This window comes from Salmo salar, chromosome ssa04 (assembly GCF_905237065.1).
Source record: "Salmo salar chromosome ssa04, Ssal_v3.1, whole genome shotgun sequence".
In the NCBI taxonomy this organism is placed as follows: Eukaryota; Metazoa; Chordata; class Actinopteri; order Salmoniformes; family Salmonidae; genus Salmo; species Salmo salar.
In genome coordinates this window covers 27858923-27874016 of record NC_059445.1, presented here as the reverse complement: position 1 = coordinate 27874016, position 15094 = coordinate 27858923, and the positions used below count along the sequence as shown (strand labels likewise).

General features: G+C 45.0%; 1 protein-coding gene across 1 annotated transcript in view; it reads right to left on the bottom strand.

The window, feature by feature from the left end:
* The window catches only part of dchs2 (dachsous cadherin-related 2), a 57188-nt gene that overhangs the window by 29413 nt on the left and 12681 nt on the right, over positions 1–15094 (bottom strand). The window contains 5 exon segments of the mRNA XM_014195589.2: positions 537–1070; positions 1072–1605; positions 3416–3652; positions 5863–6094; positions 13636–13827. Coding sequence (XP_014051064.2) covers positions 537–1070; positions 1072–1605; positions 3416–3652; positions 5863–6094; positions 13636–13827 — 1729 coding nt within the window.

Here is a 15094-nt window from a genome sequence, read left to right as displayed (position 1 = left end):
AAACAGATGTGGCAATTTAACCATTACTGATTTCAGCTTTAAAATCAGTGTTTTCCATAAGCGCTGGTCATAAGCAGTCATTGTAAATAAGAATTTGTTCCAAACTGACTTGACTAGTAGAATGAAAATTAAATGTAAAAATCATAGACCGGAGAATTTAGCTGTGTATTTGGGGTGAAATCAATGTATTAGTGGTCCAGAGGGCACCACATTTGATTTCATACTAGACAGCCCGGACCACCATGGCAGGCTACTCTTTCAATTTGACTGGCTACTCCATATTCTAGGGAAACTACCATTTAATGCCACTTCTATCATAGGCTTAAACATGATCTATGATCACTCTGCCCAGTTTGAAATGCTGTTAAAATGAATCCTTACCTGCTCCATTCCTAGGAGAAATAAATCACAAATGGATTGGTGAAAGCAAAGGTCCCACATCATAGCTTTAACACATCCAGTCATGTCAGATCAGGGATTACTTCAATGAAGGGATGAAAGGAAGTATGCACAAGTCTTTGGAAAGGGCCTCTTACCTGTTTTGGTGTTGATGCGGAAGTGTTTCCCGTCCGACAGCAGGATGTAGGACAGCTGCGCATTCTTCCTGGAGTCTCGGTCCACCGCCTGCACCGTCCCCACCAGGCCCTGGGGCGAAGGCCCCTCTTGGACCGTGAAGAAGTAGGCCAGGCTGGTGAACACTGGTGCATTGTCATTCTCATCTAGGACAAGCACGATAACATTGGTTGTAGCGGTGGTGTTAGCCATAGCTAGTGTTGTTTCATCTTGAACAGTGGCGAGGACTTTGAAGCGAAACATGGGCTCTGTTTCGTAGTCGAGGTTTTGGGAAAGAAAGAGCCACCCACTCGCGGGGTGGACTCGGAGAGGCGGAGGGGGAAAGTCTGGGTCAGGCTCCAGGGAGTAGGAGAGGACTGGATTGGGGTTGGACCCCTGTTGGTGGCTGCTGCTTCCTCGGCTTCGATGTGCCCTCACCTGGATGACCCGGGTGTCTATCTGGGTGCCCTCGCCCATTTCCACCTGGTAGACTAGTGTCTCGAAGGCCAGGGTGTCTTCAGTAGCACTGCGTGCCACATTGACCGTGAGCATCAGCGTGGCGGTGAGCGAAGGTTCGCCCATGTCCTTTCGCCAGTATTTCGAAGGTGTACTTTGGTCGTGGGTCCCGAGAGAAGCTTTGGTTTAAGTACACTGTACCCTGGTCAGCATCCACATAAAATGGCACACTCCCACTAGCACTACCACGTGACAGGAAATACCGCACCCTCCCATTTGCGCCGCTGTCTGCATCGTGGGCATGGGCTATGAACAAAACCGTTCCGGGAGGCGTGTTTTGGGACACGGCGACGGTGTCTGCCATTTTGGGGAAGACAGGCGCGTTGTCGTTGATGTCAGCGATGGTGACGTTGACCTGGGTGCTGCTGTAGACGGGCGAGGCGGTGCCCGCATGGCACTGGAGCACCAGGAGGGCATAGGGCTGGGACTCGTGGTCCAGCGGGTGGCTGGTACTGATCAGGCCCGAACTGGAGTGGACAGAGAACAGACCGTGGGGGTCGCCCGATGAGATGCGGTACGACAACGAGTCCACTGAGTCTGGGATGACAAGAAAAACATTTATGAATGGATATAAATATTGAAATAAAACTAGGCCCCACAATATCAGGTATTTTTGGCTGACCTGTATAATTATTCCTATTTAGTCAAACAATGAACATAATAACTCATCAAGCAACCAATTCAACTTTCACAAAATGTGATAATGGGAATCCTCCCCCCGTGTTTTAACAGTAACTATACCCTAACAGCCAAGGGGAACAGTAAAGCTTTGAGGGGGGCTTAAGAGGGGGCTTTCCCTCCCCTCCCTAAAAGCAGACAAAACTGTGAAACATCAAGAATATCTCCAAGGGGTTAATCTGTTAACCAACGAGACAACCTTAAATGACTGTCTACTGCAGAAGAAAGGCTTAGTCGTTTAGACACACTGAAAGGAGTGACATAGCTCCTGAGCCTTCAGGTGTTAGCAAGCTACACTAACGCCTTGGACCAGAGCTAGGAGTGACACTGCTCTGAGTTGCCAGTGACGGGATAAACCAGGGAAATCGAAAAGTGGGAAACTCTCCACAGTAAGGGAATCCCCAAAGGAATTCCTCCAGGAAAAAGTACAGGTCTTATTGAAAAGCTAGTTCACTTGGATTATTGAAGATCAGGGCTCGTATTCATAAAGAATCTCAGAGTAGGATCAGTTTTATCTTAACTCCTACTCTGAGACGCTTGAATATGGGCCCTTGTCAGCTACCCACGTACAGCTAAATGATAAGAAGTGAAAAACACGTCACGTGAGAAAATCATATTTTTTAAAAGATGTGATGGCACATTATGGAGGCGATTCTAAACATTGCATTTTACAATTTATGTTGCAACTTTTCTTAAACAATACAATGTCCATGGAAAGAAGTTGCAGTAGCCTACAGTACAGTGGAATTCACTTTGGATAATGTGCCATTCTGTCCATTTCAGTTTGGTCATGCAGCATTAACAGGACAAAACGGCAGGTTTTCATATCAGCCTAATACTCATTGCCTTTGTTGGCAAATACCTCATTGCCAGTTGTATATTGTAGTCTTTATATAGTCAATCCACTAACAGACTAATACACCTGCATAGCAGACAAATCAAAACAAGGTAGAACACAGTAAAGGGTAATACCAAAATATCCCTGTGTTTATATTTTAATAGCAAAGTGTTGTGAGCCATAGGTGGTGAGAAGTTAACAGGAGGCAAGAAAATTCACATTGTGTCACAATCATTTGCACATACACTTATGGCCCTGGCAGGTGCTGAAGAGCACCAAAGCCATCCAAATCCCCTTTGTGTGATCATCCAGGGGGGAGAGAGACTTACACACACACACACATACACACACACACACCCCCGCCTCCCACCAGCCCAGCACTCACCTAAGCGCTCCGGGGTGAAGTTTCCCCCTAGGTACAGATCTATGATCAGCTTCCCCTTCCCCAATCCTAACCTTAACCATTAGTGGGGAAAATGCTAAACTGACCGAGATTAGCGTCTAAGAGCAACTTCACCCTACATCCACCTCAGCTGACAACTGCACTAAGCCTGGTCAGGAAGAAGAGGGACAGTTAAAAAAAGGGGAGTGACAGAAGTCTGTCACTTTAACAGACAAAACAAACAAGTCATGGATTACTTTCACCTACTAGTGACTGGGCCACTAGACTCATTTCGCATCTGAATGGATTAGATAGTTGTAAGCAACATAGTTGAACTGCACCTAGTCTTTCAGTGGACAAGAAAGAGACATTACCATCTGGTTTACACTGATACAACCCACACAATAAGAGCCCCATCAACATCTCACACCCGTCCATCCACTACTCACTGGCAGGGTTGAGGGCCTCCACGAGGCCCACCGGGGTACCAGGCAGGGCGTTCTCGGGCACGGTGAAGGCATAGCGTGACCTCTGAAAAACTGCTGGGGCCTGGGCACTGCGCAGGACGTTCACCGTGACCTCCGCGGGTCGGGCCGACGTCACACCCTCACTGTCCTGGGCGGTAATAGCCAGCTTGATGCTCGCAGTGCCAAGGTGGGTCAGGGTGGAGGTCAGGTAGACCACACCTGTAGAGGCAAAAGGATGAGAACGGTCAACATTTTGGATTTTTTTGTTCGAAGTAACAGGGGAAAATCAATTGCTAGAGTTACATTTGTCATTTTGTAAATTTGGAGAAAAAAATATAGAATTCAAATCAACATATCAATTTCTTTATTAATTAAATCAGGGGTATAAATCTATATTCAACTTGTTGCCATGGTAGGGAAGGATTATTCACATCATGATTGGGCTTCTTAAAACTGCAATATGTAACTTTTTGGGCGACCCGACCAAAGTCACATGGAAATGTGAGTTATAGATCTGTCACTCTCATTAAAAGCAAGTTATGAAGCGGTAGATCTGTTCAATGTGTCCTACTTCTAAGCGTCCTGGTCTTAAATTTTGGTTTTGCGTCTTTTACTTTCGGTTTTGTACACCAGCTTCAAACAGCTGAAAATATTTTTGGTTATTGAAAAGATATTTCACAGCGGTCTGGATTGTACAATGATTCTTTACACCGAGTGCTTGTTTGTCACACAAACTGAAACTAGGCAAACTATTAGAATTTTAACAATCAGGAAATGGCAGAATGATTTCTGCATATTGCACCTTTAAAATTGGGCTTCTCTTGAATGGTAGATTATGTGTGGAGCACAACAGACACAGGACATATGGCCCAGGGGTCAGCTAATTTTGTCACCTGAATTCACCCTCAAATCTCACCGATTTCAGGCAGTATTGTACTGGAAAGCCTCAGTTAATAAAAGGGCTCCCACAGGGCCTGCACAGATGGCTGGAGAAATAGCAATGGTAACAATTAGCTTAGCAGTAGTTAATTAATTAATTTACCCTCAAACTATTTTTATGAGCCTGCGTCATAGTAAAACGCAAATAGACATTGTTCTGGAAACTATTGGTCAGAATTATTATAATGCTTTCATTACGACGTCATCTGTAGGAGTTCACTCGGCTCTGTAAAAATCATGTGCTTTCTGACGCCATGACACAAACATGTTAAACTGCAATAACTCTCTCTACTATACCACGGCTGTATGTTGCTTTTCAAATGGTCACCGGCTTGTACCATTATGAACGCATTCAATTGTCTTAATCATGGTAGTGTGCCATCATTTAGGACAATGGTATCTACTGCAGACTTCAAGGGCAGGCCTTCCTAAATCTGCAGCATCCCTGCTGTGAGGTGACAATAGCAATCATGTCCACTACTGGGGGCTTATGCCGAGTAAGCACTTGTTTATCGCAATGTGGCTGCTGGCATCAAATGATGCCAGGGTGCAAGTGAGACTTCTAGCTGCAGGTTATATGTTATACGTGCATGGTCAATGTGACTGACCAGCTGCGTGAAGGAATTGAGGTGAATACAGTAAATGAAGCAAGAAAAATACTCCATTGTCAAAGTCATCCACAAATGTATTTCTTAATTTTGTATTGAAAAAAAATTGTGGTGGAGTTTAGAAAGCTCGAAGGTTGACACAAGTCATACCTACAAGTAGTGTACAAATTAATAATTTGAATTCATTGACATAAGACTGACATTACAGGTGTAGTACAGGAATCTCAAACTGGCAGCCCATGAGCAAGATGCAGCCCGTGAGCCAAATTATCGAAATGATATTGGACCATGTAATAATTTAATCTTTCAGTAATCGTAGTTAACATTGTGTCCAGAAAGCTAATCACCACAAGCTAGACAGTCAGGGAGCATAAATATTTTTTCAAAAGATTATGTACAGAGGAGTATGGTATTTCGTGGATTTTGACAGCAAGGCAATAATATTCACCTCAAAATGGGTTTAAAGACACCTGATGTAATAGACACAATTCAGTGCAAAACCTGATTAGCACTTGGTAAAACTACATCAACTACCTATGCTGTGCTTGTGATGTGGGGTTGGGCTGTGGCACAATTAGTCCAGTAAGAACACTAAGTGGTTTGGGTATACAATGGAGGACGGGAGGGGATTTCGTAAACACAAGTTGACAACATAGTACTACAATAAGCAGACCCTTAACACTGTGTTCCTCCACGACACAACAACCAAGACCTAGAGTTGTGGTCAATTCAGTTTTCAATTCAAGAAGTGAATTTTAATTTACTTCCTGTATTGAAAATTGCCCATGGTTTTCTACGAGGACTTAATTCACTGAATTGAAAAAAATATTTGACCACAACCCTGTTTCATTCTTATCCCAGAGATCTCTGCTGTCATCCTACCTGTAGTTTTATCCACTGAGAAAAGGGAGGACAGGTCCCCGGCCAGGATCTGGTAGGTAACGTGACCGTAGTCCCCAGAGTCCCTGTCGGTTGCGATGACGTTGAGGACCTCTGTGCCGGGCTGTGCGTGGCTGCTGACGCTGGTCACGTACTTCTCTGGGTTGAACACCGGTGGGTTGTCATTCAAGTCATCCACCTCTATGTGGACATACGTCTGGGCACTCAAACCTCCCTGTTGGGCAAAGAGGGAGAGAAGAATATTATAGGGTAGAATATTAACAAAACAGTAAGACCGTCCAGGACAGTGACAAACACCAGCAATCTTGTACAATGTTTCAATATCAGACAAACAATATTCAAAGATATTTACATGTACTGTAATTTAGCATAACCGCTTATCCACAGTGACTTACAGTGAACACATTGAACTTAGTTAAGAAGGGGAAAAAAAAAACTGATACCACAGTTATTGCAAGTTGACCCTTTTTCAAAATAGACACTATCTGCAGATTCAGTGACAGGAACAAAATCTAAGGGATACGTGAAACTGTAAATATGAGGTAATACTGAGTATACAAAAACATTATGAACACCTGCTCTTTCCATGACAGACTGCCCAGGTGAAAACTATGATCCCTTATTGATGTCACTTCAAAATCCACTTCAAAATCAGTGTAAATTAAGTGGAGGAGACAGTTTAAATAAGGATTTTTAAACCTTGAGATAATTGAGACTTGTATTGTGTATGTGTGGCATTCAAAAGGTGAATGGGCAAGAAAAGATGTTACTTTGAACGGGGTACGGTAGTAGCTGCCAGACGCACTGGTTTGTGTCAAGAACTGCAACGCTGCTGGGTTTTTCCATGCTTAAGTTTCCTGTGTGTATCAAGAATGCGCCACCGCCTCCCAAGTGGCGCAAGGGTCTAAGCCACTGCTTCGTAGTGCTTGAGGCATCACTACAGACAAAGGTTCAATCCCAGGCTGTGTCGCAGCCGGCCACAACCAGGAGACCCATGAGGCAGCGCACAATTAGCCCAGCGTCGTCCGGATAAGGGGAGGGTTTGGCTGGCCGGGATGTCCTTGTCCAATCACGCTCTAGCGACTCCTTGCGGCGGCCCGGGCGCATGCACGCTGACTTCGGTCGCCAGTTGTACGGTGTTTCCTCCGACACATTGGTGCGGCTGGCTTCCTGGTTAAGCGAGAAGTGTGTCAAGAAGCAGTGCAGCTTGGCAGGGTCGGGTTTCAGAGGACGCATGGCTCTCAACTTTCTTCCCTCCCGAGTCCGTACGGGAGTTGCAACGATGAGACAAGACTAACTACCAATTGGATATCACAAAATTGGGGAGAAAAAGGGGTAAAAAGTACACCATTTTATATATCACAGACACAGTCAAAAAAGCGTTTCTTCATTTTTACTATTTTCTACATTGTAGAATAATAGTAAAGATATCAAAACTATTAAAACATATGGAATCATGTTAAAAAATTTTAAATATATTTTATATTTGAGATTCGAAGTATAGCCACCCTTCACACACTCTTGGCATTCTCTCAACCAGCTTCTCCTGGAATGCTTTTCCAACAGTCTTGAAGGAGTTCCCACATATGCTGAGCACTTCTTGGCTGCTTTTCCTTCGCTCTGTGGTCCAACACATCCCAAACCATCTCAATTGGGTTGAGGTCGGGTGATTGTGGAGGCCAGTGGCATCATTTATAAAACTGTGCGGAGGATTCATGTCAAAAGGTGGCGTACGGACGAAACGCAAATTGCTTACTCACAAAAATACTCTGATTTATAACAGTGCACACGCACATCCAATGCCAGTTTCCCTTTATAAACCATAATCAACTCGAAATTTGGCGCAAGTGAACGAGCGTCTTGTCCCACCCTTTTAACTCCCATAGTTGCCTATAGTCAGTGAAACCCCCCTAATTAATATTCATCCATACTGACTGCATGACAACAATGACGGCAAATCCCGACAGAAAGGCTAAAAAAAAGAAATTTCACCCAGCGTAAAATGGAAGTTCTTGTAGGGGAAGTTGAACCAAGAAATAATATATTGTTTGGTGTGGGCATTACAAATGGCCAAAAAAGCATTAGAGTAGTAGCATGTGGCGGATGCTGTGAATGCTGCTGGCTCAGAAGGTCGGACCCTCTCAGAAATAAGAAGTGGTCCGACATAAAAGTGGAGGCCAAAAGGCCTTACACAGACAAAGTGTTTGTGCCACAGGTGGGGGAAAAGGGACATCGGAGCTCAACCCCCTTGATGAGCGACATGCCAGTATTATAGGGGAATCCCTCCTGAGTGGAGTAGTGACGGAGGTGGAGGGGGACACGGACATGCAAGATGCACCGGATGATCCAGGTACGTAATTAGTATTCCCTCATTTGAAGACGAGTAAACCAAATGCATTCAATTTCGGTTTAAACATTTATTTACACAATTGTGACATTTCTATTGTTTTTAGTCGCTGCGTGTTCCAGCGGGGTCGGTGATGCTGCAGCTGAGCAGGAGCTGAGTGCGCCCAGCCTCGGTGTCTCCACTGCACCTTGTGTGTCACAACCTTCCAGCAGCCATGTCCTCACAGATGCTATTAACGAGGTTGCCAAGGATTGAAGTGGGACAGGCACAGCTTGGTTTCTGCTGGTGCTTCTCAGTAAAGCTGGGCCCACTACAGCACAGAGATCCAAGAGAACAGCGCTTGGTAATCGGAAATGGCACATAAGCCACTCATCATCATTGGCCAGTAAATCTTGGTCTCAGGAAATTCGCTCTCTCAGAATTCTTCCATTCGCCAAATCTTCCAACAGTGCCAAAGCAGCCATTATGCGTCATTACACATTGTAATTGCATGCCTTTTAAATACCCACCCATTTGATTGTTAAAGCTACAAAATTGCGTAACACCTTCAGGTATGGTAATTACCCTGATTGTAACTGACAATGACAGGGCCATTATCACATTGACAGTTCTGCTCAACAAACATGTGAAAACAATATGTAACTGTACACTCGTATCTGCCCGCCTGAGGCATCGAAAACGGCATCAGTTTAAACATAATTTATTAGAATACATTTCATAACATGCAAGTATTGTTTAATTACAGATCCAATTAAATATGAATCCCGATTAAACTGTACAACATATGAGGGGTTGTTTTGCAAAAACAGATCTCAGTTTGCATTTATCGTCCTAAATCATATTCTTTGTGTGTTTTTTTTGTATGCACTCCAGGGAACTCCTCAAATATAATAAACTCTGCAAAAAAAGAAATGGCCCTTTTTCAGGACCCTGTCTTTCAAAGATAATTTGTAAAATTCCAAATAACTTCACAGATCTTCATTGTAAAGGGTTTAAACACCGTTTCCCATGCTTGTTCAATGAACCATAAACAATTAATTAACATGCACCTGTGGAACAGTCATTAAGACACTAACAGCTTACTGACAGTTATGAAAACTTAGGACACTAAAAGAGGCCTTTCTACTGACTCTGAAAAACACCAAAAGAAAGATGCCCAGGGTCTCCGCTCATCAGCATGAACATGCCTTAGGCATGCTGCAAGGAGGCATGAGGACTGCAGATGTGGCCAGGAAAATAAATTGCAATGTCCGTACTGTGAGACGCCTAAGACAGCACTACAGGGAGACAGGACGGACAGCTGATCGTCCTCGCAGTGGCAGACCACGTGTAACACCTGCACAGGATCGGTACATCCGAACATCACACCTGGGGGACAGTTACAGGATGGCAACAACAACTGCCCGAGTTACACCAGAAACGCACAATCCCTCCATCAGTGGTCAGACTGTCCGCAATAGGCTGAGAGAGGCTGGAGTGAGGGCTTGTAGGCCTGTTGTAAGGCAGGTCCTCACCAGACACCACCGACAACGTCACCTATGGGCACAAACCCACCGTCACTGGACCAGACAGGACTGGCAAAAAGTGCTCTTCACTGACGAGTTGCGGTTTTGTCTTACCAGGGGTGATGGTCGGATTCACGTTTATCGTCGAAGGAATGAGAGTTACACTGAGGCCTGTACTCTGGAGCAGGATCAATTTGGAGGTGGAGGGTCCGTCATGGTCTGGGGCGGTGTGTCACAGCATCATCAGACTGAGCTTGTTGCCATTGCAGGCAATCTCAACGCTTTGCGTTACAGGGAAGACCTCCTCCCTCATGTGGTACCCTTCCTATAGGCTCATCCTGACATAACCCTCCAGCATGACAATGCCATCAGCCATACTGCTCATTCTGTGCATGATTTCCTGCAAGACAGGAATGTTAGTGTTCTGCCATGGCCAGCGAAGGGCCCGGATCTAAATCCCATTGAGCATGTCTGGAACCGGTTGGATCGGAGGGTGAGGGCTAGGGCCATTCCCCCCAGAAATGCCCGGGAACTTGCAGGTGCCTTGGTGGAAGAGTGGGGTAACATCTCAAAGCAAGAACTGGCAAATCTGGTGCAGTCAATGAGGAGGACATGCACTGCAGTACTTAATGCAGCTGGTGGCCACACCTGACTGTTACTTTTGACCATCCCTTTGTTCAGGGACACATTCAATTTCTGTTACTCACATCTGTGGAACTTGTTCAGTTTGTCTCAGTTGTTGAATCTTATGTTCATACAAATATTTACACGTTAAGTTTTCTGATAATAAACTCAATTGACAGTGAGAGGATGTCTCTTTTTTGCTGAGTTTGTGAGAGGTAATGTTTCGATTTATTTTACACAATGGTATCCATTTCAAAGCGTTTCGAATTTCAACCTTCTGCCATCGGAGTTGCAGTTTCTCATTTCTCCAGTTTATGTGCGTACATATGGGTCAAAGTGTCCATGGAGGACCGCACATTCTCCTGTCAAGCTAGTTTTTTTTTATAAATCTCAAAGTTTGCTTAGAAAGTGGTGTACGCCTTCTTTTGTGCCTACACAACGTTTATAAATGAGACCCCAGGTCATCTGATTCAGCACTCCATCACTCTCCTTCTTGGTCTGGAGGTGTGTTGGGTCATTGTCCTGTTGAAAAACATAATAGTCCCACTGAGCACAAACCAGATGGGATGGCGTATCACTGCAGAATGCTATGGTAGGCATGCTGGTTAAGTGGGACTTAAATTCTAAATAAATCATTGACAGTGCCACCAGCAAAGCACCCCCACACCACCTCCATGCTTCACGGTGGGAACCACACATGCAGAGATCATCCGTTCAGCTACTCGGCGTCTCACATAGACATGGCGGTTGGAACCAAAAAAATCATACATTTTTTCCAGCAGTCTAATGTCCATTGCTCGTGTTTCTTGGCGCAAGCAAGTCTCTTCTTATTATTGGTGTCCTTCAGTAGCGGTTTCTTTGTGCAATTCAAATAAAAAATGTATTAGTCACAGGCGCCGAATACAACAGGTGTAGACCTTAGTGAAATGCTTACTTACGAGCCCGTAACCAACAGTGCAGTTGCAAAAAATTACAGATAAGAGATAACAAGTAATTAAAGAGCAGCAGTAAAAACATAATATACAAAGGGCGGTGCCGGTACAGAGTCAATGTCTGGGGCACCGGTTCTGTTGAGGTAGTATGTACATGTAGGTAGAGTTATTAAAGTGAATATGCATAGATGACAACAGAGCGTGGCGTGGAGAGAGGGGGGGGGGCAATGCAAATAGTCTGGGTAGCCATTTGACTAGTTGTTCAGAAGTCATATGGCTTGGGGGGGTAGAAGCTGTTTAGAAGCCTCTTGGACCTAGAATTGGCGCTCTGGTACCGCTTGCCGTGTGGTAGCAGAGAGAACAGTCTATAACTAGGGTGGCTGGAGTCTGACAATTTTTAGGGCCTTCCTGACACCATTTGGTATAGAGGTCTTGGATGGCAGGAAGCTTGGCCCCAGTGATGTACTGGGCCGTTCGCACTACCCTCTGTAGTGCCTTGCAGACGGAAGCCGAGCAGTTGCAATACCAGGAGGTGACGCAACCAGTCAGGATGCTCTCAATGGTGCAGCTGTAGAACCTTTTGAGGATCTGAGGACCCATGACAAATCTTTTCAGTCTCCTGAGGGGGAATAGGTTTTGTCGTGCCTGCTTCACAACTGTCTTGGTGTGTTAGGACCATGTTAGTTTGTTGGTGATGTGGACACCAAGGAACTTGAAGCTCTCAACCTACTCCACTGCAGCCCCGTCGATGAGAATGGGGGCATGCTCGGTCCTCTTTTTCCTGTAGTCCACAATCATCTCCTTTGTCTTGATCATGTTGAGGGAGAGATTGTTGTCCTGGCACCACACGGCCAGGTCTCTGACCTCCTCCCTATAGGCTGTCTCATTGTAGTCGGTGATCAGGCCAACCACTGTTGTGTCATCGTCAAATTTAATGGTGTTGGAGTCGTGCCTGGCCGTGCAGTCGTGCCTGGCCGTGCAGTCATGAGTGAACAGTGAGTACAGGAGGCGGCTGAGCACGCACCGCTGAGGGCCCCCGTGTTGACGATCAGCGTGGCGGATGTGTTGTTACCTACCCTTACCACCTGGAGGCGGCCCGTCAGGAAGTCCAGGATCCAGTTGCAGAGGGAGGTGTTTAGTCCCAGGGTCCTTAGTTCCCTCAACTCATCAATAAGCTATGGTGTGGAACGCTGAGCTGTAGTCAATGAATAGCATTCTCACATAGGTGTTCCTTTTGTCCAGGAGAGAAAGGCTAGTGTGGAGTGCAATAGAGATTGCATTATCTGTGGATCTGTTGGGGCGGTATGCAAATTAGAGTGGGTCTAGGGTTTCTGGGATAATGGTGTTGATGTGAGCCATGACCAGCCTTTCAAAGCACTTCATGGCTACAGACGTGAGTGCTACGGGTCGGTAGTCATTTAGGCAGGTTACCTTAGTGTTCTTGGGCACAGGCACTATGGTGGTCTGCTTAAAACATGTTGGTATTACAGACTCGGCCAGGTTGAAAACGTCAGTGAAGACACTTGCTAGTTGGTCAGCGCATGCTCGCAGTACACGTCCTGGTAATCCATCTGGCCCTACGGCCTTGTGAATGTTGACCTGTTTAAAGGTTGAGAGCGTGATCACACAGTCTTCCGGTACAGCTGGTGCTCTCATGCATGTTCCAGTGTTATTTTCCTCCTCTTTGCTTATTTGAGCTGTTCTTGCCATAATACGGACTTGGTCTTTTACCAAACAGGGCTATATTCAGTATACCACCCCTACCTTGTCACAACACAACTGATATGCTCAAACGCATTAAGGAAAGAAACTCCACAAATTAACTTTTAACAAGGCACACCTGTTATTTGAAATGCATTCCTGGTGACTACCTCATGAAGCTGCTTCAGAGAATGCAAAGCTGTCATCAAGGCAAATTGTGGCTACTTTGAAGAATCTCTAATATAAAATATATTTTGATTTGTTTAACACTTTTTGGGTTATTACACGAGTCATGTGTGTTATTTCATAGTTTTGTAGAATAACAGTGAAGACAAATGTAAAATAGTAAAAAAATATGTTTTTTAAAAACCTTGAATGAGTAGGTGTCCAACACTTTGACTGGTACTGTATATATTACAATGGTCCACCACCCAAAGGACATCCAGCCAACATGACACCAGTGGGAAGCATGGGTCAGCATCCTTGTGGAACGCTTTCGACACCTTTTAGAGTCCATGCTGGACTAATTGAGTCTGTTGAGGGCAAAAGGTTTGGGGAGGTGCAACACACTATTGGGAAGGTGTTCTTAATGTTTTGTACACAGTGTATAACTACTAATATAACTACTTGATCATTCTCAACTCACCTGATCCTCAGCTTTCACTAATAAATCATAGGTCGCCAGGCCCGAATCCCTGTCGATATCCTGTGAGATGCAAAGCTCTCCAGAGTCTGGGTTGATTTGGAAGAGAGGGTGCGTGTCCTGTTTATCAAAGCCGTCAGAGATGGAGTAGCGCACCGTACCGAAATCCCTGCCATCCACATCAGTGGCCACAACCTGCAGAAGGTAAGGAAACATCCTCCATCACATGGGTTGGAAGTCAAAGTTCTAAGCACAGGTTGATATAGGTCTGTGTAATTTGAATATTTTAAAACATCCATAGGAATGTAACCAATTCTAACAATTCAGCTTGTGGTCGCAAACCAAAAAGGGGAGTGGGGCGTGACTCACACCACAACAAAACCAATTATTAACTTCACGTGTTTGTTGGCCAGGTAAGGCCCTTTAGCTTTTCTCATAAATGTTGTTTTCCCCATACAGGACCACCAGGTTAGAATTCAGGGCCCAGTATTTTAGCTGCTGACCCATAAGCTCCTATGTGGCCTATGACCTTTATGATGGGGCTCAATCTCGACGCCATATGTTGGTTGACGAGAGATACCAGGTTGCCCATCTGGGCTGCTTCCTTTATCTCGTTAAGACATTAGCTATGGGGGAGGGTTCGTGGCAAGGGGCACAGGAAACACATGACAAAACAATTGGATAATGATGACCCTAAGGATCATGACCACCAAGGATTACCTCAGCAGAGTCTGCGTGTGCATTAGCGGAAACGTGAAGGGATTGAACATGTGGTTGTAACCGAAATCGTGTTTACGCCGGTATAGCTCTTCAGGAGAACCTCGACTTGGCTCTGACAGAGGAATTATAGTAATCTGTGGCCATACAAAAGGTGTGCGTAATACGCTTTCTATGGTTTTGGCAAATGTAGTAAGTTGCTTAGGTAGAGGATGAGAGCACCTTTTCCAGGAGCTCTACCTGCAAATCGCTTTGGAGTTTGGGTTTAGCGCTAAAGCCAGGGAGTTGGGTGGAATGGTGCCAAGACCCTAATCACAACACGTTTTGTAAGGTCACATTATGGAGGTCAGAGGATGGCATCACATCAAGTTAACATCCCATAAACTAACATCTACCTGAATGGGGAAGACACCGCAACACTTGCAACAAAAAGCATCATTCAGGAATAGTACAAAAGAGTTTTAGCAACTTATGCTATACATTTAATTTTTAATGACGACAGTGTTACTACCTCGGACAAAGTCTGACGATATCCCCTAGGGCTTTGACAATGACGTGTCTACTTAGCAGGTCTGCCTAAATCTGATGTTCTTTCCCCATAAACCTCGTAGTATTAATCTCCACTTTACAGATACCCTTTCCTTTACAAGTATGCACATCTCATTAGCTGGACATTAGTTCGTTAATGATAAAACCCAGGCGTAAGGCAGGGTGTTTGGTGCACCTTGACCGATTCATCTTAGAG